We start from the raw sequence: 26,667 nt of genomic DNA, 5'->3' as shown, positions 1-26,667 counted from the left end.
ATTGAATTAGCGTTGTTCTATTTAGTGTTTCTCAACCTTGGCAACTTTAAGACGCAGGAAAATGGATGGTAGTGGTAGTGGTAGTGGATCTGGGTACTTCAGAGACCGCCTACTGCCAATTACCTCCACGCGACCTATTAGATCTCATCGATTAGGCCTCCTCCAAGTTCCATCTGCCGGTCAATGCCGACTGGCAGCTACGCGGAGGAGAGCCTTCTCGGTGGTAGCTCCGACCCTATGGAACGATCTCCCCGTGGAGATTCGTACCCTCACCACCCTCCAGACCTTCCACACAGCCCTCAGAATCTGGCTATCCCGTCAGGCCTGGGGCTAAGACTGTAACCCGCCCGAATGGTACGAATGTTGTGTTTTTAATTATGTATTGTCTTTATGTTAAAAGTTTGTCTCCCCCTCCCTTTTGGGTTGTGAGCCGCCCTGAGTCTCCCCAGGGAAAAGGGCGGCATACAAATAAACTTCTATACTCTATACTCTATACTTCAACTCCCACAATTCTGGGTGAATAATTCTGGATGTGGAATTCTGGGAGTTGAAATTCCCGTCTTAAAGCTGTTAACCTGGAAAAACATTGGTTAGAACAGTGTTCTCCAACCTTGTCCACTTTAAGACTTGTGGACTTCAACTCCCAGAGTTCCTCAGCCAGCTTTGCTGGCTGAGGAACTCTGGGAGTTGAAGTCCACAAGTCTTAAAGTGGACAAGGTTGGAGAACACTGGGTTAGAACAACTTTCAGGCCTTTTAAAATCCTCCTTATGTTGCTTTTTATTATGATCATAAATTCAAAATCATTAATTCTGAGGTTAGATTACCTGCATGCAAGTGTTCTTCAGTTTATTAGTTGAATAGAATTTTGAAAGTTTGCTTTTAATCTAGATACTGTACATATACTGTACTATTGACTTGAGTGACTTCCAGAGATGACCATCTTTAAAAGGGCCAAGCCAGACTTAATGCTGGAACCATTTTTAGATTTAACCTGTCTTCTGTAAAATGCAAACTGACCCTTTTGAGCTTTCCAGCAGTGGGAAAGAATAGTTCAAACGTCTACCAGCTTCTTTATAAAGCTTTGGCAAGGCCACACCTGGAATACTGCATCCAATTTCGGTCATCGCATTGCAAAAAAAAAATGTTGAGACTTTGGAAAAAGTGCAAAGAAGAGCAACTGAAATTATTAAAGGCCTGGAAACTAAAACATATGAAGAACGGTTGCAGGATTTGTGTTTGGCTAGTCCAGAGAAAAGAAAGACTAGGGAGGGACATGATAGCAGTATTCCAGTATTTGAGGGGCTGCCACAAAGAGGAGGAAGTCAATTTATTCTCAAAGCACCAGAGGGCAGGACAAGAAACAATGTATGGAAACTAATCAAGGAGAGAAGCAACCTGGAATTATTTGGCTTGACCTCGTGCCATTTCTTATGAAGCTCCTCTAATTGGACATGCTGCCTGAGATGAAAGAGGCCAAGGATCTGGAAATGTCCAGTGAGCAAGAAAGATTGAAACAATGGAGGGAAACTAATCAAGGAAAGAAACTTCCTAACAGAGAGGACAATTCACTAGTGGAACAGCTTGCCACCAGAAGTTGTGCTTCATCACTGGAGGTTTTCAAGAAGAGACTGGACATTCACTTGTCTAAAATGGCATAGGATCTCCTGCTTGAGCAGAGGGCTGGACTAGAAGACCTTAAAGGTCCTTTCCAGCTCTATTCCAATTGAACATCCTTAGGGGACAATGTCAAAATCTGCAAAATGGCAGATTGTTACAATTCAAGTCCCGCCCATAGCCTGATGTCATAGGGGCATTCCAACCAACCAACATCCTGCAAAACAATTTAGTACAGGGATGTCAAACCCGCGTTGTCACAGCAGCGTCACGTGACGTATCGTGACTCCCCCCCTTCTCTAAACTGGGTGTGGGGCGTGGCCAGCCTGTGATGCATCAGGCCTGCGGGCCTCGAGTTGGACATCCCTGATTTCGTATAATATCTAGCCACAAAACTAACAGTACCCTTGGCAACAGCGATGCATAGAGCCTTACATGCTTACCTGATAATACTGAGGACAAAGCGGGATCTGAACTGAGGGCAGCGCTGTTCATTCTGGATTTCTTTGATTCGTACTTTAACCGATCTAGAGGACAGCACAGAAAAACAGACGTCTGAAAGGAAATTGCCGAACTAACTTTCTAGATAAAGGACACCGTGCAATTAACAGCAAAGCAACGTGAGCAAGAATTCAACTAGAAACACAGTAGAAAAAGTAGAGGACAACCAAGGTACGAACCCCTCAAAATTCAAATCAACCACAGAGCCAGCCAGAGATGGGACTGACCCACAACCAGCCCACGCAACCCCCTCAACCAGCACTTCATCTCCCAGGGACCCTCACCTGACATAACCTCCCAAGACCCATTCCAAGACCCTCAACAGATCCATCTCAAGATGGATCACACAAAGCTCTTATAAACAGAAGAACACTGACATCCCCTAAACCCGTGATGGCGAACCTACGGCACATGTGACACGTGGAGCCATTTCTGAGCTCACATGCGGCATTAGCAATAGCAGTTAGACTTATATACCGCTTCATAGGGCTTTCAGCCCTCTCTAAGCGGTTTACAGAGTCAGCATATCGCCCCCACAGTCTGGGTCCTCATTTTACCCACCTCGGAAGGATGGAAAGTTGAGTCAACCCTGAGCCGGTGAGATTTGAACCGCTGAACTGCAGATAGCAGTCAGCTGAAGTGGCATTGCCCTGCCAGCTGATTTTCGGTTTTTCGCCTTCCAGAGGCTTTCCTGAAGCCTCTGGAGGCACAAAAAAAAAATTGCCCAATGCACAAACCCGAAGTTTGGAAACGGACTTCCGGTTTCTGCATTGGGCTATTTTTTGCCCTCTGGGCGCTTCAGGAAAGCCTCCGGAAGCCTCTGGAGGGAGAAAAACGGCTGAAAACCAGCTGGCAACCTAGAAGTCCATTCCTGAAGAAATGTGCACATGCGTGGGGCAGTGGGAGGGGGGGTGTCACGTGCGTATGCACAGAGGTCATGGCGCAGACATTAAATTATGGAGGTGGACACGCGAGCGAGCACAATAGCGCACACATGTGTACTTTTGGCACCCGAGGCGAAAAAGGTTCGCCATCTACTGTTCTAAACTCTGCCAAAGATGTTACTTAGCCTGGTAATGAAATCTTTGAAAACTAACCCACAAACTCGGAGGATGGAACCTTCACCCTCGCAGTAGAAAAACTCCAGAACTATAATATCCATAAAACACAGTTACTGTCTAGTTTAATGAAAAGAAGGACTAGGGGAGACATGTTAGGATGTTCCAATATCTCAGGGGTTGCCACAAAGAAGAGGGAGTCAAACAGAGGTGGGTTCCTACCAGTTTGCACCAGTTCGGTAGAACCGGTTCGTCAAATCTACCGAACCGGTTAGAAGCGGTTCCACCAGTGGACCCAGAAAGCAGGCCACACCTACAGAAGAGGTTCCAAAATTTTTTGAAACCCACCACTGGAGTCAAACTATTCTCCAAGGCATCTGAGTGTAGAACAAGAACCAATGGGTGGAAACTAATCAAGCAACTTAGAACTAAGGAGAAATTTCCTGACAGTTAGAACAATTAATCAGTGGGACAGAATTGCCTCCAGAAATTGTGAATGCCCCAACACAGGAAGTCTTTAAGAAGATGTTGGATAGCCATTTCTCTGCAATGGTATAGGGTTTCCTGCCTAGGCAGGGGGTTGGACTAGAAGACCTCCAAGGTCCCTTCCAACTCTTCTATTCTATTCTATTCTCCAAAGCACCTGAGGGCAGGATAAGAAGCAATGGGTGGAAACTAATCAAGGAGAGAAGCAACCTAGAACTAAGGAGAAATTTCTTGACAGTTAGAACAATTGGAACAGTTTGCCTCCAGAAGTTATGAATGCCCCAACACTGGAAGTCTTTAAGAAGATGCTGGATAGCCATTTGTCTGAAACGGTATAGGGTTTCCTACCTAGGCAGGGGGTTGGACTAGAAGATCTCCAAGGTCCCTTCCAACTCTGCTATTGTATTGTATTCCTTGACTTATGACTCATCACTTAGTGATTATTCAAAGGGACCCACCTGGAGTCTACTTACGGCCCAGATTTCAAGTTCCAATGGTCATCCCTCCCCCCAGTCATGTGGCTGCACTTTGGATGCTCAGCAACCTGGCCCACATTTACAACCATTTGTAGCACCCCATGTTTCTGTGACAGCATTTTACAATGCTGTTACTTCCTGGGTTTGGCAAAAACAGCCCCATAACAAACAACCGGTTCACTTAACAAGTGCAGTGTTCACTTAATGACTACCACAAATGGAGTTTCTAAAATCAGGTCGGCTGTGTGACACTTTCCAACCCTCACAGCCTATGACCATAAAGATAGGTTGGGCGAGTTCCATTACAGTTGGAACTCAAGGACTATCTGTACATAAAACTCTTCGGGGGGGGAGGGGGGGAGGACAATATCCTTGGGAATTTGCCAGCCTGCCAACATGCCCTGAGATCTTGGTCAGGGTCACATTGGCAAAATCAAGACTGTCACATGCTGGTTAGAGAGGAAAGGGTGATTATTTTGAATACTGTATTTTTCGGATTATAAGACGCACCGGAGTATAAGACGCACTATGACTTTGAAGAGGAAAAGGTTTTGCACGCTGCAGGCCTCCCAAACCCTCTACACGCCTTGTTTCTTGCAAAAAAAGAAGGGGCATGCAGAATTTTGGGAGGCTTGTAGAGTGCTCCTGGGGATTGGGGGCACAAATGAGCAAAAAATGGCCCATCTTTTTTGCAAACAAAAGGGCATGTAGCAATAGCAATAGCAGTTAGACTTATATACCGCTTCATAGGGCTTTCAGCCCTCTCTAAGCGGTTTACAGAGTCAGCATATCGCCCCCGCAGTCTGGGTCCTAATTTCACCCACCTCGGAAGGATGGAAGGCTGAGTCAACCTTGAGCCGGTGAGATTTGAACCGCCAAACTGCAGATAGCAGTCAGCTGAAGTGGCATGCAGTACTGCACTCTAACCACTGCGCCACCTCGGCTGTAGAGGCTTTGGGAGGCTTGTAGAGTGCTCCTGGGGGCTAGGTGGGGGGAATGAGCAAAAACAGCCCATTTTTCGCTCATTTTTGCCCTCCCCTGCCCCCAGTACTTTGCAAGCCTCCCAAACCCCCTGCACGTCCATTTTTGCAAAAGGGGCGGGGTTTTGGTAGGCCAAAAATGCTGTATTCAGTGTATAAGACGCATCCAGTTTTTCACCCTCCTTTTTTGGGGGGAAAAGGTGCGTCTTATATCCCGAAAAATACGGTACCTTGATTCCTGAAAAACCCATTACCTCTTTCAAGGGCCAGGAGGAAATCTCGGTTTCTCTGGAGCTCCTTCATGAATTCCTCATTCTGGAGGAACAGAGCAATCCGTTCGTCTTCCAAATACTGCTTCCATTTCTTCTCCTGATCCAATGATCCCTGAGCCCTCTGGTTCCCAGGACTCTGTGTGCTTTGATGACAGTTTTGGGTGCTCTAGAAAGAGATTGTGTGCGGGGGAAAAAAACAAGTGATCACACCTGCTGTGGAACTGTAACCAGGGGTGGGCTGCTGGGTGTTTGCAGGGATTTGGGAGAACCTCTAGCTAAGATTTGCAGTTCAGAGGAAACCCCCCCCCCCAATCCCACTTCTGGCTGGCCCCGCCCACCCTGCCTCTCCCCTCCCAAGAGTCCCCACGCAGCCCGTTTTGGATGCAGGTAAGTGCAGGGCGTGCACGAAGGCTCGGAAAGAGCAAAAAATGGAGCTATCGGAAGTTTGGGAAGACCCTCCAGAGGGCCTTCAGAGCCTGGATAGACCTTTTTCGCCCTCCTGGAGGCTCAAGGAAAGCCTCCAGAGCCCGGGGAGGGCAAAAACGCCCTCTCCCATCATGGTGCAGGAGACCGACTAGGCCACGCCCAGCTAACACCCAGGCAGTGAACCCCTTGCTAAAAAATTTCAAGCCCATCCCTGGCTGTAGCAGATTATAATTGGATATTACAGCTCAACGTATTACCCACTGGCCAATGTGTTGCCCACTCTAAATATAGAGATTTTCTACTTCCCACCTGCACCATATCCATTTGCTGTGGTAAGATGCGGAGAAAGTCATCCGGAAGATTCCCTAATAATGGTGGGTTCCAGTCCCTGTATCGTCTTTGTGCTTGTGAGTCGCTGGAATTTTGGATATCAGTTCTGCTTGGGGGGAGAAAAGCAAATTACAGTAATATAATTCCACTTCCCTTGGCAACTTGCAGATGTGTAGAGTTCAATTCCCAAAATTCTCATCAACAGCAAAGAGAAAGAGAAAGAGAAGAGACAATACCTTGGAGGTGTTCCAGTGGGTTCACCGACAAAAGGGCGACCAACAAAAGCGCGCCCGACTAAACCGTGGTGACAAAACCGCGAGTTCTAAACCGCGCCAACGAATGAGCGATGAAGCGCGCCGACAACAGCGCGCCGACAGAAGCGCGCTGTAAACCTAACCCTAAACCTAACCCTAAACCTAACCCTGAACCTAACCCTGAACCTAACCCTGAACCTAACCCTAACCCTGAACCTAACCCTGAACCTAGCCCTGAACTTAACCCTAAACCTAACCCTAAAATTAACCCTGAACCTAACCCTTACCTTAACTTAAATCACGCTTCTGTCGGCGCGCTGTTGTCGGTGCGCTGTTGTGGGCGCGTTGATGACGTTGCGGTTTAGTCGGCGAGCTTTAGTCGAGCGCGCATTTGTCGGGTCACGGTTCCAGTGCATATGTGTGCACTGGCCAGCTGGTCTACAGGTTTCCTGCGCATCACTGGTCTTTCCGCACACTGCAGTGCCGTAAGCCCAAAGACCAGCTGGCCGATGCACATGCCCACAGAGAGGTCTCTGCGTGCTATCTCTGGCATGCGTGTTATAAGTTCACCATCACGGACCTATACTATTTCAAAAGTCCACACACATCTGCAAATTCCAACCATATTAAATACTGATCTGAGAAAAACAGGAGTATTTCTGGCCTACCAGAAGGAACTGAACTACGACTTCCAGCTTTCCTCTGCTTCGTCCATGCTGGCCGAAGCTGTTGTCCATCAACATCTGGAGAACGACAATACTCCTGATCCCAGCAGTTGTGGTATCTCCCTCACTAAAGCCCCTATCCACATCTGCTGGCAATGTTTTTACCGCTGGATTTCTTATCTTGAGGTTGCTCTTTGATTCTGGATCTTAATGCCTACATACCTGGGTGGTGGAACTGGAGGGGTCTCCATGTACTTTCGGTCATATACATGCATATCGTAGGAAGGAGGGGAATACACTGGAGGGGGCTCCTCGTCTGAACTGTCTGGCTCCAAAGTCCGTTCCAGAATCTAAACCAAAGAAGAAAAAGGTACATATTTATTAGAGGGGTACCTAACCAGGGGTGGGTTCCTGCCGGCATTACTACCAGTTCAGAACTGTGGGCTCCTTTACAGTTGTAAGTTGAAGACTACCCACGTTTTCCCAAAAATAAGGCCGGGTCTTATATTAATTTTTGCTCCAAAAGACGTGCTAGGGCTTATTTTCTGATTAGGTCTTATTTTCAGGGAAATATAGTAATATATGTGTCCATTTGGCAAACAAACTTAACTGGGGCTTATTTTGAGAGTGGGGCTTATATTAGGTAAGTAAGGTAAACTCCCCGTTGGGAGAGCGAGTACGTTCAGCAAAGTGTTGTGAGAGTTGTGTTGGAGAACACACAAACCAGCATACACAGACACTGCAGTTTAAATAGGCTTTTACTTTCGTGGAAATAGAGGTATCAGAGTCCATCAAACAGTCCAAGTCATACACGGATAAGACACTCAGTCATCAATGTCTTTCAGTTAAGGGATAATCCGAATAACATAGTCCAGTATCATATAAACAGTTCAGTTCTCAAAGTTTGCTAGCAGTTGCAAAACTTACAATAGCTCACGGCACTTCCAGATCAGCCCAGCATCTAACAAACAGAGAGCTAACAGTCGTTCTGGCTCCCTCTTATGGCCGATTGAGGAAAACAGCAACCAATCACATTTTACAGTATGCTTTAAAGAAACAGGTACAATATTGTGACCCCAGGACACTTCAACCGTCATAAATATGAGTCAATTGCCAAGCATCTGAATTTTTATCATGTGACCATGGGATGCTGCAATAATCGGAAGTGTGAAAAACGGTGATAAATCACATTTTTTCAGTGCAGTTGTAACTTCAAGCGGTCACTAAAGAAACAGATGTAAGTCGACGACTCCTCAGAGAAAGATTAAGAAATTCCAGTGAGACTGGGATTTTAGAAAACCAAAATTGGAGCTATAATCTCTCAAATGCAGCAGCTGCCAAAAAAGCCCAAACAGTTCTAGGCTGCATAAATAGAGGGATGGAATCAAGATCACGTCAAGTGTTAATACCACTTTATAATGCCTTGGTGAGGCCACACTTGGAATACTTCATTCAGTTTTGGTCACCACGATGTAGAAAAGATGTGGAGACTCTAGAAAGAGTGCAGAGAAGAGCAATAAAGATGATTAGGGGACTGGAGGCTAAAACATAACAGGTGCAAAACCTACAATAGCTCACGGCACTCAGATCAGCCCAGCATCTAACGAACAGAGAGCGCTAACAGTCATTCTGGCTCCCTCTTATGGCCGATTGAGGAAAACAGCAACCAATCACATTTTACAGTATGATTTAAAGAAACAGGTACAACATTGTTTACAATTGTTACCCGGAGGAGAGCCTTCTCTGTGGCTGCTCCGACCCTTTGGAACGAACTCCCCGTGGAGATTCGAACCCTCACCACCCTCCAGGCCTTCCACAAAACCTGGCTGTTCCGACAGAGCTGTTGCCCCCGTTTCGAATGGTATGACTGTTGTGTGTTTTTAAATTATGTATTATTATGTTTCGTTTTTTATTTTTTGTCTGTACCCCTCCTTCCCTGATTTGATTTGTTAGCCGCCCTGAGTCCCCTTCGGGGGAAAAGAGCGGCATATAAATATAATAAAATGAAATGAAATGAAATGAATGAAGCACTGTTCACCTTGAGGGTCACACACACACAGCCCTGAAAAATTTAGGCAAAGGGTCCGCATTTTGTCCTTAAGCTACCCTGCTAGCTCCCAATCTGCCCCCCCCACACACACACACATACACCACAGCCAGGAGCTATTAGGGAATGCTGGGATCCAGCCTGTGTTTTGGCAGGCAGGACATCTGCTATCCACTTGCTGGGAGATTTTCACACCCGTAAATAGTTGACAGTGTGCTGCACAACCCCAAACCTGTTTGCAGCTGTCTCTTTTTTCCCAACTATTGGGCACAGTCTGATTTAGTCAGAGCTGTTTTCTTATTAGGCCAGTGTTTTCTCAGCCTTGGCAACTTTTAAGATGTGTGGACTATAACTCCCAGAATTCCCCAGCCAGCCCAAGTATTTTACTCTTTCACTTGTAAAATGAATGACCAGTGACAAGAGGAGAGCAGGCATTCCTGCCACAATGCATAGTAGCCAACGACAACAGAGAAATGAAATGCAGCAGACAAACTGGACTGTACTTATTGGTCTGCGGAGAGCTGCAAAGGTTTTTTTGGGACACAACCTGGATTTGTGTGACAAAAGTAGTGGACCCAAGGAATGTCGATATAATTTACTTGGACTTCAGTAAGGCATGTGATAAAGTAGACCATAGCCTACTACTAGATAAAGTAGAAGAATGTGGGTTAGACAGCATCACCACCAGATGGATTCGTAATTGGCTGACCAACCGCACTCAACGTGTAGTTCTCAATGGAACTGCATCTACATAGAGGGAAGTATGCAGTGGAGAACCCCAAGGCTCTGTATTAGGCCCATTACTCTTCAACATCTTCATCAATGATCTGGATAAGGGGATAAATGGGGAACTCATCAAATCTTCACATGACACCAAGCTGGCAGGAATAGCCAACACTCCAGAAGACAGGCTTAAGATACAGAAGGATCTTGACAAACTTGAACATTGGGCACTATCTAATAAAATGAAATTCAATTGTGAAAAAAGTAAGCTTCTACATTTAGGCAGGAAAAACGAAATGCACAGGTACAGTATAGGTGCTACCTTGCTCAATGGTAGTAACTGTGAGAGGGATCTTGGAGTCCTAGTGGACAACCATTTAAATAGGAGCCAGCCGTGTGCAGCAGCTGCCAAAAAAGCCAACACAGTTCTAGGCTGCATAAACAGGGGGATAGAATCAAGATCACGTGAAGTGTTAATACCACTTCCTAATGCTTTGGTAAGGCCACATTTGGAATACGGCATCCAGTTTTGGTCACCACATTGTAAAAAAGATGTGGAGATTCTAGAAAGATTGCAGAGAAGAGCAACAAAGAGGATTAGTGGACTGGAGGCTAAAACATATGAAGAACGGTTGCAGGAACGGGGTATGTCTAGTTGAATGAAAAGAAGGACTAGGGGAGACATGATAGCAGTCTTCCAATATCTCAGGGGTTGGCACAAAGAAGAGGGAGTCAAACTATTCTCCAAGGCACCTGAGGGTAGAACAAGAAGCAATGGGTGGAAACTAATCAAGGAGAGAAGCAACTTAGAACTGAGGAGAAATTTCCTGACAGTTAGAACAATTAACCAGTGGAGCAGAAGTTGCCTCCAGAAGTTGTGAATGCTCCAACATTGGAAGTCTTTAAGAAGATGTTGGAAAGCCATTTGTCTGAAACGGTATAGGGTTTCCTGCCTAGGCAGGGTGTCGGACTGGAAGACCTCCAAGGTCCCTTCGAACTCTGCTATTGTATTGTATTGTATCTATTCCATATTCTATAGCAGTGTTTTTCAACCACTGTGCCGCGGCACACTAGTGTGCCGTGACATAGTGTAAGGTGTGCCGTGGGAAAAATTACTTTATATATAGTCAATATAGGCACAGAGTTAAATTTTTTTAACATTTTCTAATGGTGGTGTGCCTCGTGATTTTTTTCATGAAAAAAGTGTGCCTTTGCACAAAAAAGGTTGAAAAACACTGTTCTATAGAACCGTGATGGTGAACCTGCGGCACATGTGACAGAGGTGGTACACAGAGCCCTCTCTGCGGGCACGTGCTCCATCACCCCAGCTCAGCTCCACCGCACATGTGTATGCACCTCCTGCCGGGTAGATGATTTTCAGGTCTCTGCCGTGCATGAGCAGGGGGCAGGACACATTCGGGAGACGCGTGCGCATGCGCAGGGGGTTGTGCGTGCCTGCACAGGGGAAGGGGGAGCACTATCCCGTGGCCTGGTTTTGGTCCCTGAAGGCTTCATCATGTGCGCATGCACAGGGGGAGAGGGAACACAAGGGGGCGCATGCACAGGAGGGGGAGAGCATGGGAGGTATCATGCACACATTGCATTATGGGTGTGGGCACATGAGTGTGTGCATACATGCGCACAGTTTCAGTATGCAACAGCAAAAAGGTTAGCCTTCACTGCTATAGAACATCATATTTGTAAGCTCAGAGTGGAACTGTGGGGTCCTGGGTGCTTTCTGAGGGCTGTTGGTGTTAATTACTGGTTCAGTAATGAAATTGCCAGGGTTCCTGCCACATTCCCTAGTCCTTCACATGGTCCAATCTCCCAGTGCCATGCTGGCAATTCCACCCATCCAGTTCCGGTCAGGTGCAGAGGTGTAGAGATAAAAGATGACCTTGGCTTTCTAGAAAGAATGTTGTTATGGCTACATAGCATCTCACTCCTTACAATCCCCCCTCCCATTTTCCCACCATAGAAAATGCACAGTAGAATAATAGAAAGTGTGGCAGGCCAAAGATCCAAGAGAAAAGATGGCTGCCGGCCTGACAGAAATGGCTGCAGGAAAAAAAACCAAGCTCAGAGAGTACCGAGGCCCATATTCCATCCACACAAACACCTGTGGAGCCACTCAAATCTCAGGTCAGGTCCTTTAACTCCAAAAGGCTTCTCTTTCTCAGCAGCAGCCTTCTTCCACCTGGAACAAACAGTAAGCTGCAAAATGCAGGTGCAAATCAGGTAAACTCAATCCTCTTCTTCCCTGACATTTAACTTGGGGTTTTTGTTCCCCTACCACACAAGTCCAGATATTACCTTTTGCCATTGTTTAAATGGTGAATTTCAGTCACTAAAACAGTTACTGCCTGGAACAAAGCCTCCTGCCTTAACCACTATACCCATGACGGCGAACCGATGGCACACATGCCACATGGCATGCAGAGCCCTCTCTGCGGGCACATGAGCCGTCGCTCCACTTCAGCTCCACCGCACATGCATGTGTGCCTCCCACGGGCCACCTGTTTTTTGAGTCTCGGCTGCACATGCATGGCGGGGTGGGGCGCTTGTGGGAGATGTACACAAATGTGCAGGGGGCATGTGGGGGTCACGCATGAATAATGGGGGAGTGTGGGGGGGTCACAAGCATATGCACGGGGTGGGGCAGTGCGGGGGGGGTCACACATGCATGCACAGGCAGCAGAGCACACATGGGGGGCATGCATGCCTGCATGCACAGGGGGTGCAGGGGGAGGTTGCATGTGCACTGCATTATGGGTGTGCGCACACATGCGCTTTCAGCACGCGATGACACAAAGGTTAGCCCTCACTGCACTAGACCAACAATAATTGTGACTCTAGCAGTGAACATAAAAATTAAATCAAAAGAGAAGATTATAATAGACAGTAGTATAATAACTTAATGACAGCATAGTGAGACAATTCAATCAAGTTTAACCCAAGGACAATTTCATCATTTCCTCACATTGTAGTAACCTCACACCAGGGGTGAAATCCAGCAGGTTCTGACAAGTTCTGGAGAACCGGTAGTGGAAATTTTGAGTAGTTCAGAGAACCGGCAAATGCCCCCTCAGGCTGTCCCCAGAGTGGGGTGGAATGGAGATTTTGCAGTATCTTTCCCCTGCCACGCCCACCAAGCCACGCCCACAGAACCGGTAGTAAAAAAAAAATGAATTTCGCACTACCTCACACATGCTATACAGGTGGAATCCGTGACAGTGGTGGGTTTAATTTTTTTTAAGAACCTCTTCTGTAGGTGTGGCCTGCTTTGTGGGAGTGGCTTGCCAGCCATGTGACCATGTGGGAGTGGCTTGCCAGCCATGTGACTGGATGGGCGTGGCCAACTTGTAAAATGTGGTGAAACTCACTTAACAACACTCTTGTTAGCAACCAAAATGTTGGCTCAGAAACTCTGGCATTTGAAGCACGCAAGTCTTAAAGCTGTCAAGTTACAAGACCCTTGCACCCCTAACCCTTTAGAAAAGAAAAACCGCAGGGGTGTTCAAACTTGACAGCTTTAAGACTTGTGGACTTCAACTCCCAGAATTCCTCCTCTCGCTCTTCATCTTGACTTACAACCACAATTGAGCCTCAAATTTCCCTTGCTAAGCAAGAGAGTGAAGTCAGTTTTGCCCCTTTCTACAATTTTCTTGCCATCGTTGTTAAGTGCATCACTGCCATTGTTAAGTTAGCAACGTGGTTATTAAGCGAATCTGGCTTCTCTGTTAACTTTGTAAGGAGGTCGCAAAAGGGGATCACATGACTCCTCCCCCCTCCCCGGGATACGGCAACTGTTATAAATATGTCAAGTTCCAACCATCCAAATCTTGATCACGTGACCATAGAAATGCTGTGTGAAAAATGATTGACCTTTAACAACGCTGTTGTAACGTTGAATGGTCATTCAACGAATGGTTGTAAGTCGAGGACTAACTGTATTCCAAAACATGGAGAAATTTACCTCCGGAGGAATGCTGTCATCCGAATCTGAACTCTCGTCACACTCGCTGCAGTCCAAATTCATCTGTAGCAGCTGATCGATGGTGGCATCTACTGCACCATTGTTGGCCCTCAAGACGCATTCAATGATGTCATAATCCATATTGGGGAACATGGTCTTGAAATCCTCCATCGCCTGGTTAAACTCCAGCCTCCGTACTTGCCTGGCGGGGCGGCTATTGTTAAGTTCTTGAGCCGAAGAGCTGTTCCTCGAGCCGCCATTGCTGCTGCTCCGTCGGAACAGGCTTGTCATTTTGGATAACCGTTTTTGGAAAATGTTTAAACTTTTTCAGATCGGCTTTTGAGGTAGGAGAAGGAAAGAACCGAGAGAAGAGGTGTATAGATCCAAGGGGAAGGGAGGGCGAGGCGCAATCTGACTTCCAGTGTTCTGGGCAAGAAGAAGCAACGAACGCGTCTCGCAGAACGACTGGCCGACAATGCACCACAAAATGGTGGCACCCCGGAGATGGCGAAACAAGATGGCGCCGAGGCAGCCTGCAAAGCTTCAGCCCTGGATCGATCCACGACAGGAGGAAATTGGTGAAGAAGGACTTCTTCAGAGAATTAAGAGCGTCCAAAGCCCCAGATGCATCTCTTTTACTGAAAAATGAAGAAATGCATTTTTAAAAACGTGTAAGCCATGTTATAATATAGAAAATTGATATCAATACCTCTCCCGTCCTCCCTTATATAAGACCTTTTGGTAGTTTTGCAGAACTTGAGATGAGTTTGCAGAAGAAATCTACAAAGTTACATTGTAACTTCGGTCACCAAACAAACTGTTGTAAATTGAGGATTACCTGCATACAGTGAGGCAGATTTTGGGGACTAAAGGATACAAACATTATTAGACAAAAGCAGAAATCCTCAGGACAGGAAATCTTTGTTCTACCTAAAGACAGATGGCTTAATAAAATTTCAATTCTGGTTAGAATTTAGAATGCTTATTTAAAGATATAGGTAGTCCTTGGTTTAAGAAAGAGTTTCGTTCCTAAGTCTGCCTTTTAATTCAAATTTGTGCATAACTTTTTACTTTACTTTTACTTTTGCCTTTATTTGTATGCCGCCCTTTTCCCTAAGGGGACTCAGGGCGGCTCACAATTCAAAGGGAGGGGGAAAAAGACAGACAATAGACAATACAGCATGTTAAAAAAAGAAAACACAACAATCGCACAATTCGAGTGGGGCTACAATCTTAACCCCAGGCCAGCCGGGACAGCCAGATCTTTACAGCTGTGCGGAAGGACTGGAGAGTGGTAAGTTGGAACTCATATTCACGGACTGCCTATTGCGGGCATCATGCCCCCATCGGAGTCTTAATCCGCAGCCATTGAGGGGGCGGTTCTATTGGCCTTGAGGGAAACTGGGGCAGAGTCAATCCAGGTAAGGCTTTTCACGATTAGAAAGGCTTGCAGACAGGGAGGAGCAGGAGAGACAGAGCTCAGACGAAAAGCAAGGACCACCTCCTCCTGATCCTAGAGCACGGAGAGAAGAGAGAAGGCAAGAACAACACAAACTGAGCCAGCTACGAGGGAGGAGAGTGCCCCGCCCCCTTCACAAGGCATCTCAGTCCCCAGTGTGCCTTGTGAAGGGGGGCACGGCACCCTCCTCCCTCATAGCCAGCTAGTGGGAGGGGCATTTGTGGGGAACAAGCGTTGAATCTGTGGAGCCTTGTGTGCACTTGCTGACACCTGGAGGTTACTGTTTGGCTAACCTAGCTTACTGGACTGCCAGCCCTGCTTACTGTGGCTAAACCTGGCTTATTGGACTGCTGGCCCTGGTTACTGTATGGCTAACTTTGCTTACTGGACTGGACTACCCGCAGCCAGAGGCTGCTGAAGGTGCATGTGAGAGCTTGGACCAATAAAGGGGAGTTAAACCCATGCTCTGGCTGTGTTGATTTCGTGCCACGCTCCGGGTCATCACAGCGGGTAGTCCTCAGCTAATGGCCTTTTTTGCCACGGTTGTTAAGCAAATCACTGCAGTTGTTAAGGGGACCATGAGGCCGTTTAGCAAATGTACTTTGTGCTTGTGTGAAGCCACCTGGGAAGGCTGCAAATGGCAATCCCATGAGCTCGGGATGCTAAACAAGTGGTAAATACGAATGCCAAGTGCCCAGATTTTGATTCTGTGACCATGGGGATGTTGAGGGTCACGAGTGTGAGGACTGGTGGTAAGTCACATTTTTCCAGTGCCATTATAACTTCGAATGGCTGTTAAACAAATGGTTTTTTAAGTCGACTTGTTCCACTGTGTAACATGCACACACAAAATCATGGCCACCCCTTATCAGCGGTGGCTTAGGAGAGTCCAACTTTCAGAGGCCAGTCTAGGAAAATGTCTGTTTTGAAAAAGCCAGATACTCCTACAGCTCATAGCAGAACGAAACCACTGCCCAGGGGATGGATGGAAAATATGTGTCATTCCCACAGCAGTCTAACGCAGCCGAGGGATGTTAAATTGATCCCACTCCTTATGAGTCACCTAAGAGAGTGGACAGTGAAGTGAATTTGATGTACTCATGGTACAATTATTGTAGCTGGTTGCCTATCTAAATGGAAAAGTCTACTTTAATACATCTATGGAGATTCTCCGTCCTCCAGGTCATGGTTGACCCAAATGTGCTTTTTCAGGAGGAAACTGGACTTCCTTGTTTTTTCTTTGAAGACGTTTCACTTCTCAGCCAAGAAGCTTCTTCAGCTCTGACTGGATGGTGGGGAATGGAAGGCCTTATACTCCTTGCAGACAGCGGGTCAGTTGCATTTTTTTTAGAGATTCGTTGGAGGTTTATCTGTGTCCTCAGGGCAGTGGTGGGTTTCAAATTTTTTTAGAACCTCTACTGTAGGTGTGGCCTGCTTTTGTGGGAGTGGCTTGCTGGCCATGTGACTGGATGGGCGTGGCCAACTTATAAAATGTGGTGAAACTCACTTAACAATGCTCTTGCTTAGCAACCAAAATATTGGCTCAGGAACTCTGGCATTGAAGTGTGCAAGTCTTGAAGCTATCAAGTTACAAGACCCTTGCACCCCTAACCCTTTAGAAAAAAATAACCCCAGGGGTGTTCAAACTTGACAGCTTTAAGACTTGTGGACTTCAACTCCCAGAATTCCTTCTCCAGTCATGTTGGCTCAGGAACTCTGGCATTGAAGTGTGCAAGTCTTGAAGCTGTCAAGTTACAAGACCCTTGCACCCCTAACCCTTTAAGGAAAACCCCCCAAGGGTGTTCAAACTTGACAGCTTTAAGACCTGTGGACTTCAACTCCCAGAATTCTTCCTCTCGCTCGCCATCTTGATGATGTGCGGACGGGCAGGGGGAGGGAGCTGGAACCAGTTCTAAACGGCACTATAGATTTGTGGAACCTCTTCTATAGAAGAGGTTAGAACTGGCAGGAACCCACCCCTGCCTCAGGGTCAGCTGAATAGCGCAAAGGGGAGTAAGAGCTTTCTTGGAACTGCTGAAAGGACTGTGTTGTAGTACTTTAAGTACATTGCGTTGTACTTTAATACTAGAACAGTTAAAAGACAATTTTAAGCTGTCTGAGACTTGATAGAAAACACACACAAAGAACTTACCCAAAACTCTGGTGAAGATCCAGACAATTGTTTTATTGGCTATAGGTGAGTCAGTGACTCCAAGCCTCAAGGGCAAAAATATCTGCACGTCCAAATCCAGCCTATGTTTATTTCTAAAACCCATTATACAAGGAAAAGAGGTGTGTGTGTGTGTGTGTGTGTGTGTACTAATGGCACTTATAGGCATTCCTTGATTATATGGTCCTCTACACAAGGTGAGGAAACACTAAACCAGTATTATTGCTTTGGGCTAATGTGAAAATTCATTTTGAATACCTTAAAACAGTGTTTCTCAACCTTGGCAACTTGAAGATGTCCGGACTTCAACTCCCAGAATTCTGGGAGTTGAAGTCCCAGACATCTTCAAGTTGCCAAGGTTGAGAAACACTGCCTTAAAATCATTATCATGATCTAAAGATAATAATTGTTTTAAAAGCCACTGGAGAAAGAGGGATAATTTTACTGATGGCAAAATATATTTCTTCACTCAATCTGCCCTTATTATCATTTTTTTTCAACAACCTTAACTAGTCAAAACTTTTTCTGCACAATATATTATTGCCCTCAGTAATCCAAGGTTTATTTTGCAGCATCCCAATACAGAATTGCTTGTCTTGGTCTAACAGATGAACCTTGGAATTTTGGGAAGGAAAAAAGTGGACATCTGTACCTTCAGGAGTATATCTTGAACGTGGAAAAGAGTCTCAGGGCCACGTCACCATCTCATTCCTCCAATCATTCTGCTTCTGGTCAAGGCAAAGAGAAGTGAGTCCTTCCATTGTCCGTCCACATGGATGGAGAAAAAGGCATAGCAACCTGCCAAAAAAAAAAAGACATTTTAATTGATGTAATTCCAGATATTATTGCATACAATTTATGGATGTGGGCAAAGTCCAGTCAAAAGAACAAAATGAATGAATGGAAATCTATGTGTCTTGGGATAATGTTGCAGGATCCAATCTGGCTCCATCACTGGGATGAGATTCCAGACTGATTCAGCTGGATTCATTAACTTCTTTATATACATACTAACACATGAAGATAAATGTACAATACCAATATAGGTTTTCTCCAACATAGTAGTAGTTACAAGCAAACACAGCCAGCAGTACAGTAGAGAGGAGTTTTCAGTTCAGAATTCAGAGCACACAGAGTAGTTTCAGTTTCAATTCTCAGCACAGAACCAGATCTGTTTAAGCTCCCATTGGCTGACTTAGTTGCTATGCCTATTCATTGGCTGACCTTGTTCCCATGTCTCTCCCAGTCATGAATATTCTAACAGGTTTGTTTTCCGAGCTTTCGGACTTGGGCTGGAGCGTGTGTGTGTGTGCGTGTGTGTGTGTGCGTGCATGTGTACACAGGTAGCCCTCAACCTACGACCACAATTGAGCCCAAAATTTCTGTTGTTAAGAGACATTTCTTAAGTGAGTGTTGCCCCATTTTACAACTTTCTTGCCTCGGTTGTTAAGTGAATCACTGCAATTATTAAATTAGTAACCTGGTTATTAGGTGAATCTGGTTTCCCCATTGACTTTGTTTGTGAGAAGGTCACAAAAAGGTGATCACATGGCCTTGAGACACAGCAACGGTCATAAATATGAACCAGTTGCCAAGGATCAAGGACTTTTGATCACGTGATCATGGGGATGCTGCAAAGGTCATAACTCTGAAAAAAGGAGTTACAAGTCCCTTTTTTCAGTGGAGCTGTAACTATGAACAGTCACTAAAGGAACAGCTGTAAGTTGAGGACTACCCGCACAATTGGCGAGGCTTTATTTAAACTTATATTTGTGTCTGTATCAGAGGTGGGTTCCTGCCAGTTCGGACCAATTCGGCCGAGTAGATAGTAACTTGGCTGGCCACGCCCCTGAACTGGTTCTATCGGCACCACCATAGGCCCCACCATCTTGTTTTTTGCTTCTGCGCATGCGCAGAACCACTTTTTTTACCTACTGTGCATGCGCACGTCCGCCTGAAGCGCGCCTCTGAGCGAACCAGCAGTAGAAGAAGCCGGAACCCACCCCTGACCTGTACGTATAATGTGTTTTATTAAGGTTGTAAATCAGTGATTGCATGACCTCTGTAGATGCCTTATTCTAAATCAAATGAATAAATACAACTGGATGGCCAGAAACAACTGGATGTAGGCAATAGGAGCCGAGCTGGCGCAGTGGTTAGGGTGCAGTACTGCAGGCCACTTCAGCTGACTGTTATCTGCAGTTTAGCGGTTCTAATCTCACCGGCTCAAGGTTGACTCAGCCTTCCATCCTTCTGAGGTGGGTGAAATGTCTGTGGGGGCGATATGCTGACTCTGTAAACCGCTTAGAGAGGGCTGAAAGCCCTATGAAGCGGTATATAAGTCTAACTGCTATTGCTATTGCTATAAAATTTTGATTCAGGTTTGAGACATGCATGGGACATTGCCAATCAAATAGAAAAGCTGGCAACATAACACAGCTTTCATAAGTCTCTCTCTCTCTCTCTCTCTCTCTCTCTCACACACACACACACACACACACACACACACACTGTCTTGCCCTTAGATGGATGCTTCGTAACTTAATAGCCCTTGAGAGATCTGTTCCCATGAATGTATTTAAGCTGGTCATGGAATGACCCATTTTTGAGGTTTACACAAGGCACTGAACCGTAAATGAACCAAGTAACAGCCATATAATTAGCATGCCATGCCAATGCCATCGCTCTAATTTTAATTGCTCTAGTCATATGAATGCTGTCGGAAATTAGATTGTAAAACCATCCTAATAACCAAGAGCGTCCTAAGGGGACCTTCTAAAAAAAATGCAAACTTTTGGATGATGATGTTGTGGATAGCTCCAACACTGGGCGTTTTAAAGAAGATGTTGGATAACCATTTGTCTGAAGTTTCCTGCCTAAGCAAAGGTTGGACTAGAAGACCTCCAAGGACCCTTCCAACTCTGTTATTCTGTTTTCTGATAGAGGAGGAGGAGGAGGAGGAGGAGGAGGAGGAGGAGGAGGAGGAGGAGGAGGAGGAGGAGGAGGAGGAGGAGGAGGAGGAGGAAAGAAGAAGAAGGAGGAGGAGGAGGAGGAGGAGGAGGAGGAGGAGGAGGAGGAGGAGGAGGAGGAGGAAAAGAAGAAGGAGGAGGAGGAGGAGGAGGAGGAGGACCTAAGACTTTATTTCTGCTGGCACTTGATCAATGTAATTCTCATCAATCAGTTAAAGAGCTTTCCAAAAGGAAAAAAAAGTTTTTGCACTCTGCAAACCTCCCAAAAACGGCTGCTTTTTGCGAAACTGGGCCTGTTTTTTGTCAAACAAATTGCATGCATAGCCTTATGGAAGCTTATAGATTGCTGTTGGGGCCTGTTTTTTTTGCTTATTTCTGCCCTCCCTAGCCCCCAGGAGCTCTCTGAAAGCCTCCATAAGGGTATGCACGGCCATTTTGGTGATGGGGGCAAGGCTTCGGAAGGCAAAAAATGCTGTATTCGGTATATAAGACGCACCCAGATTTTCAGCCTCTTTTTTGAGGAAAAAGGTTGCGTCTTATACTCCGAAAAACATGGTACTTTTTAATAATAATAATAATAATAAAATTAATTAAATTTAATTTAACAAATAAAATACTTTTTCAAGAGGCAACTCAAGAGACTTCCTGGGGGGGGGAGGGGTAAGACTTTTTGCTTATCATCCAAGAAGCTTCTTCAGTTCTTGGATGAGAAGTGAAACATCTTCAAAGAAAAATCAGAAAGTCCAGTTGCCTTTTAAAAAAGCACCCTTGTGACTTAGTCACAGGTGACTGGGTTTGGAGGTTTACACAACATGGCTCATCAGGGAAGTAGTTTGTAGCATACTGCAGTCACATGACCACATTTTACGACGGTTTTGCCAAAAACTGGCATATAGTTCCAGCTTTCGACAAAACCAGCTCATACAGAACCGTTGGTGTGGTTAACAACCGCAACATTCACCTTACAACCACAGAATGATCGGCAGATTCCATTACGGTCATCGTCAGTTCCGGGTACAGTTCCGGTATGGTGCTCTGGAGGACCCACCCGCCCGCCCGAGCTCCTTACCTGTCCTTTAAGCCTTTGGCGCTTTCGCACATGTGCATGGCTCGTACGGCGCTTGCACAACACTCCGCTGAGCAGCTGGAGCATCACAGAGGCGTTGCAGGCAGGTATGACGCATGCATGCACTGCGCACATTCATGTGGGCGATGCCAGGTCCGTTCCAACTGGTACAGGAACCCACCATTGGACCTCCCCGAAAATAAGGCCAAGCACTTATTTTAGGGTTCAAAAGAAAATAAGACCCTGTCTTATTTTCGGGAAAACATGGCCTTAATCCTAGTTTAACACCTTAAGCCAATAGCAATAACTTAGAACAGCCAGATCACGGTAAATTAGATTTTGCAGCAAAGTTTGCTGAACAAAACATATCATAGTCATCGTGTTTGCACGAAGGGCAATGCTGAATGAGCGGGCTTATCTATTATGCTAAAAACAAACAAATCACATTGTGGTTTCTGAAGTGTAAACCAGGCAACTTTGCCTTGACATGTGGGAGATTTCTGTCTTTGCAATTAAAAGAAAGATCAAGCTCACTTCAGAATGACTCGTTCTCTGAGGGACAAATGTTTATTCAGCTTATGATTCTCAATTTTGGATCTGACCTCAGGGAAGAGACCAAGAAAATTGAATGTTTCCTCATAAATCTCCAGAGCTTTTGTTGTTGCAAACTGGGAAATGCGCCAAGAAGGTTTTGGAACAGCATTATTAGCCGGGAAGTAAAAGGGATGTTAATCTGACGGCAGATTGCATTCAATTCAAGGAACATCTCCAAGGTACAGGTAGTCCTTGACTTACAGCCACAATTGAGTCCAAAATTGCTGCGCAAGATAGCGGTTAAGTGAGTTTCACCCTCTTGTACAACATTTATTGCCACAGTTGTTAAGGGAATCACTGTCATAAATACGAGCCGCCTGCCACGCTTCCAAATTTTGATCAAGTGACTGTGGAGATGCTGCAACAGTTGCTATTTATAACATTTATTTATTTCCTTATAAAATTTACATCAAAATGTAGATTACATTGTGACCGGCTGTAAACTGAGGGCACATGCTAATCTGAGATGTGATTTTTTAAAAATATAAACAAGCGCTTCAATGGTTCGATGGCCTAGACCCGTGATGGTGAACCGATGGAACGGGTGCCAGAGGTGGCACTCAGCATGTGCGCCGTTGCCCGAGGTCAAATCTCTGTGGTGTTTCTTTTGTGCGCTTCTGTTTCCCTGCAAATGAGGAAACAGAAGCTCACAAAAGAAAAAAAGATCTTACCTCTTGCCACCCTGCTGGTGATTGGGGTGCCATGGTTTCTGCCGGGCAGCTGGTCTTTGGGTCTCTGTTGTGCATGAGCACATGTTGGCGCCAGTGGTGGGTTTCAATTTTTTTTAGAACCTCTTCTGTAGGTGTGGCCTGCTTTGTGGGAGTGGCTTGCTGGCCATGTGATTGAGTGGGAGTGGCTTGCCAGCCATGTGACTGGGTGGGTGTGGCCAACTTGTAAAATGTGGTGAAACTCACATAACAACGCTCTTGCTTAGCAACCAAAATGTTGGCTCAGGGACTCTGGCATTTGAAGCACGCAAGTCTTAAAGCTGTCAAGTTACAAGACCCTTGCACCCCTAAGCCTTTAGGGAAAAAACCCTAGGGGTGTTCAAACTTGACAGCTTTAAGACTTGTGGACTTCAACTCCCAGAATTCCTCCTCCAGTCATGTTGGCTCAGGAACTCTGGTACTGAAGTGTGCAAGTCTTAAAGCTGTCAAGTTACAAGACCCTTGCAGCCCTAACCCTTTAGAAAAAAATAACCCCAGGGGTGTTCAAACTTGACAGCTTTAAGACTTGTGGACTTCAACTCCCAGAATTCCTCCTCTCGCTCTTCATCTTGATGATGTGTGGACAGACGGGGGGAGGGAGCTGGAACCGGTTCTAAACGGCACGGTAGATTTGTGGAACCTCTTCTATAGAAGAGGTTAGAACTGGCAGGAACCCACCCCTAGTTGGCGCGCATGACTATGCTTGCATGCGTTTGTGTGCATTTGCCCATGTGCACCTTTCAGATTGGGCATGTGTGCATGCAGTTTGGGCACTCGGTGTCTAAAAGGTTCGCCATCCCTGCCTAGATATTGGTATTTGAACATAGATCTTTTTAACACTTATATTTTATTATGTTTTACTAATCTAAGTGAAATGTTTATTTATATTGCTAGCTCATGTGAGATATACCCAGGGGTGAGTTCCTGCCAGTTCTAAACTCTTCTATAGAAGAGGTTCCACAAATCTACAGTGCCATTTAGAACCGGTTCCAGCTCCAGCTGTCAAGTTTGAACACCCTGGGTTTTGTTTTTTTTCTAAAGGGTTAGGGGTGCGAGGGTCTTGTAACTTGACAGCTTTAAGACTTGCACACTTCAATGCCAGAGTTTCTGAGCCAACATTTTGGTTGCTAAGCAAGAGCGTTGTTAAGTGAGTTTCACCACATTTTACAAGTTGGCCACGCCCACCCAGCTGGCCAGCACACATGTGTGTGCTGGAAACCAGAAGCCCAGGTAGCACGCATGTGCACCAGTCAGCTGGTCTTCACATTTCCAGGGCTCCTGCACGCACATTACAGTTCGGGCACTTGGTCCTGAAAAGGTTCGCCATCACTGGGCTAAACATACCCAGTTCCCACCACCCTTCAGTATACACTTCTAGGAAGCTCACCAGTGGCATTTAAAAATCCTTTGCTGAGCATCTAGAAGTAAGTCGGGCAGATACATTCTCCAAAGATGGAACTCCACTAATAAAGCAGCTGTATGTGTCACCCAGTTATCAACTCTCAGCAAGATGGGGGATAATTCTCCTCCTTGCTCCGAAATAAAATAAACCTAGGGGGAAATGAATATTATTTACGATGAGACTAACTTCAAAGGGTCTTCTACCTTGGCAACTTTTAAGACTTGTGGACTTCAACTCCCAGAATTCCTCAGCCAAGTCTTAAAGTTGCCAAGGTTGGAGACCCCTGTTCTAACTCATTTCAGCTCTAACACACACACACACACATAAACACACACACACACACACACACACACACACACACACACAGAGCCTGCCTAAGCAGTACACACATGCCACCCCCATCTGCCACGCCCGCTGCCAGCCCCCAGCCCCAGATCCAAGCCATATCGTCCTCTTCCTCCATTTGTCCACCAGCACCTCTTCCCAAGTTCTTAAACACATGGCACCCAAGCCTTGGAAAGCTCTTCATTCACAGCATTTGGCATTCAGTCAGGTTTTACCCATAAAAAGCTCCTATGTGCCTCAGTCAAAGCTTTTCTTCATTCGGTCTGCGCCTTGCAACAGTTGGAAATTCTCAATCATTTTCCGTAAGAGACCACAAACGCACTCGTGATTCCAGCTTGGAAGCTTGGCAGGGTGCTTTTGCTCTCAGGACAACTGAACGGGGGCAGCTGGAAGGAGGTGGGGGGGACGACGACAAAGGAAGCCTCTTTTCACATTCTGAAAGGAGTTAAACTTGCCAGAAAAATCTCCTGCCTGTTTTCTGATCCAAGAGCTGCAGGCGGGTTGCAGCTAGAAATGTCAGTTGGCCCTAGACTTTCCATTATAAGTCCACATTAATACATGAAGTATTAGTGCCACTTTATAAGGCCTTGGTAAGGCCACACTTGGAATATTGCATTCAGTTTTGGTTGCCACTATATAAAAAAGATGTGGAGACTCTAGAAAGAGTGCAGAGAAGAGCAACAAAGATGATTAAGGGACTGGAGGGTGAAACATATGAGGAACGGTTGCAGGAACTGGGTATGTCTAGTCTTATGAAAAGAACGACTAGGGGAGACAGGATAGCAGTAATCCAATATCTCAGGGGTTGCCACAAAGAAGAGGGAGTCAAGCTATTCTCCAAGACACCTGAGGGCAGAACAAGAAGCAATGGGTAGAAACTAATCAAGGAGAGAAGCAACCTAGAACTAAGGAGAAATTTCCTGACAGTTAGAACAATTAACCAGTGGAACAACTTGCCTCGAGAAGTTGTAAATGCTCCAACACTGGAAGTCTTTAAGAAGATGTTGGATAACCATTTGTCTGAAGTGGAGTTCTGAAAAGGTTCGCCACCACTGGTATAAGGTCTCCTGCTTGAGCAGGACAGGAAGTTGAACTAAAAGATCTCCAAAATCCCTTCCAATCCTGATATTCTGTTATTAATTAAGTCTCCCTGCCAGCAAACTTTCTCAAACTGTCTGCAAATGTACTAGAACTACAATACTCAGAATTCCAACTGCTGTTGGTTGTTGTTGCGTTAAACGTTACAGAGGTGTATATTCCCATTCCATCAAAGGCCCAATCCCAAGATACATACAAGGGAGAGATGGAAAATCAGGGAGCCTCTTCAAGTGAAACTACAGATAGTCCTCAACTTACAATCATTTGTTTAATGACCAAAGTTACAACGGCACTGAAAAAGTGACTTATGACCATTTTTCACACTTATGACCCTTTGATCACATGAACAGCATCCCCATCCGGACGTTTGGTAACTGGTTCATATTTATGTTGGTTGCGGTGTCCCAGGGTCATGTGATCGCCATTTGCAACCTTCCAAGCTGGCTTCTGATGAGGAAAGTCAGTGAGGGAAAGCTACCGTTTTTTTCAGAGTATAAGACGCACCTTTTCCCCCCAAAAGAGAAGGTGGAAATCTGGATGCGTCTTATACACTGAATACAGCATTTTTGGCCTCCTGAAACCCCACCCACTTTGCAAAAATGGACGTGCAGAACCTTTAGGAGGCTTCCAGAGTGCTCCTGGGGGCTGGGGAGGGTAAAATTGAGCAAAAAATGGGCCGTTTTTGCTTGTTTTTGCCCCCCCTCCAACTCCGAGGAGCACACTGGAAGCCCCCTAAAGGCTATGCATGCCCCCCTTTTATTTTGTGCAAAAAACGCAGCGTGCAGAGGGTTTGGGAGGCTTACAGAGTGCAAAACCTTTTTTAAAAATTTTACTTCTTCAAAATCATGGTGTGTCTTATACTCCGGTGTGTCTGACAGTCCGGAAAATATGGTAGATTTGCATAATGACTCCTTCATTCATTTAACAACTAACAACAATTGCAGTGCTTCGCTTAACAACCACGGCAAAAGGTCATAAAATCAGGTGTGACTCACAAATTCTAGTCACAATTCTGGTTATAAATCAAGGACTCCTTGTATGCTGTTTC

The 26,667-nt window shown here is 45.7% G+C and overlaps 1 protein-coding gene across 3 annotated transcripts in view; it reads right to left on the bottom strand.

Moving 5' to 3' along the window:
- CUEDC1 (CUE domain containing 1) overlaps positions 1–26,667 on the bottom strand; it is a 90,119-nt gene that overhangs the window by 16,691 nt on the left and 46,761 nt on the right. For 2 of the 3 annotated variants that reach the window (XM_087717145.1, XM_087717146.1), the window contains exons 2-7: positions 18,091–18,236; positions 13,810–14,447; positions 7,286–7,413; positions 6,124–6,250; positions 5,371–5,554; positions 2,059–2,142 (exon numbers count right to left, since the gene is read on the bottom strand). In XM_087717145.1, coding sequence (XP_087573271.1) covers positions 2,059–2,142; positions 5,371–5,554; positions 6,124–6,250; positions 7,286–7,413; positions 13,810–14,100 — 814 coding nt within the window. In that variant the 5' untranslated portion in view covers positions 14,101–14,447; positions 18,091–18,236. The remainder of the gene's footprint in view (positions 1–2,058; positions 2,143–5,370; positions 5,555–6,123; positions 6,251–7,285; positions 7,414–13,809; positions 14,448–18,090; positions 18,237–26,667) is intronic. The other variant, XM_087717147.1, reaches the window with a different exon arrangement.

Source organism: Thamnophis sirtalis, unplaced genomic scaffold, assembly GCF_051295495.1.
Source record: "Thamnophis sirtalis isolate CommonGarterSnake01/CBP01778 unplaced genomic scaffold, rThaSir2_p1.2 scaffold_6, whole genome shotgun sequence".
Taxonomy (NCBI): domain Eukaryota; kingdom Metazoa; phylum Chordata; class Lepidosauria; order Squamata; family Natricidae; genus Thamnophis; species Thamnophis sirtalis.
This window is presented reverse-complemented; position numbering and strand designations above follow the sequence as displayed.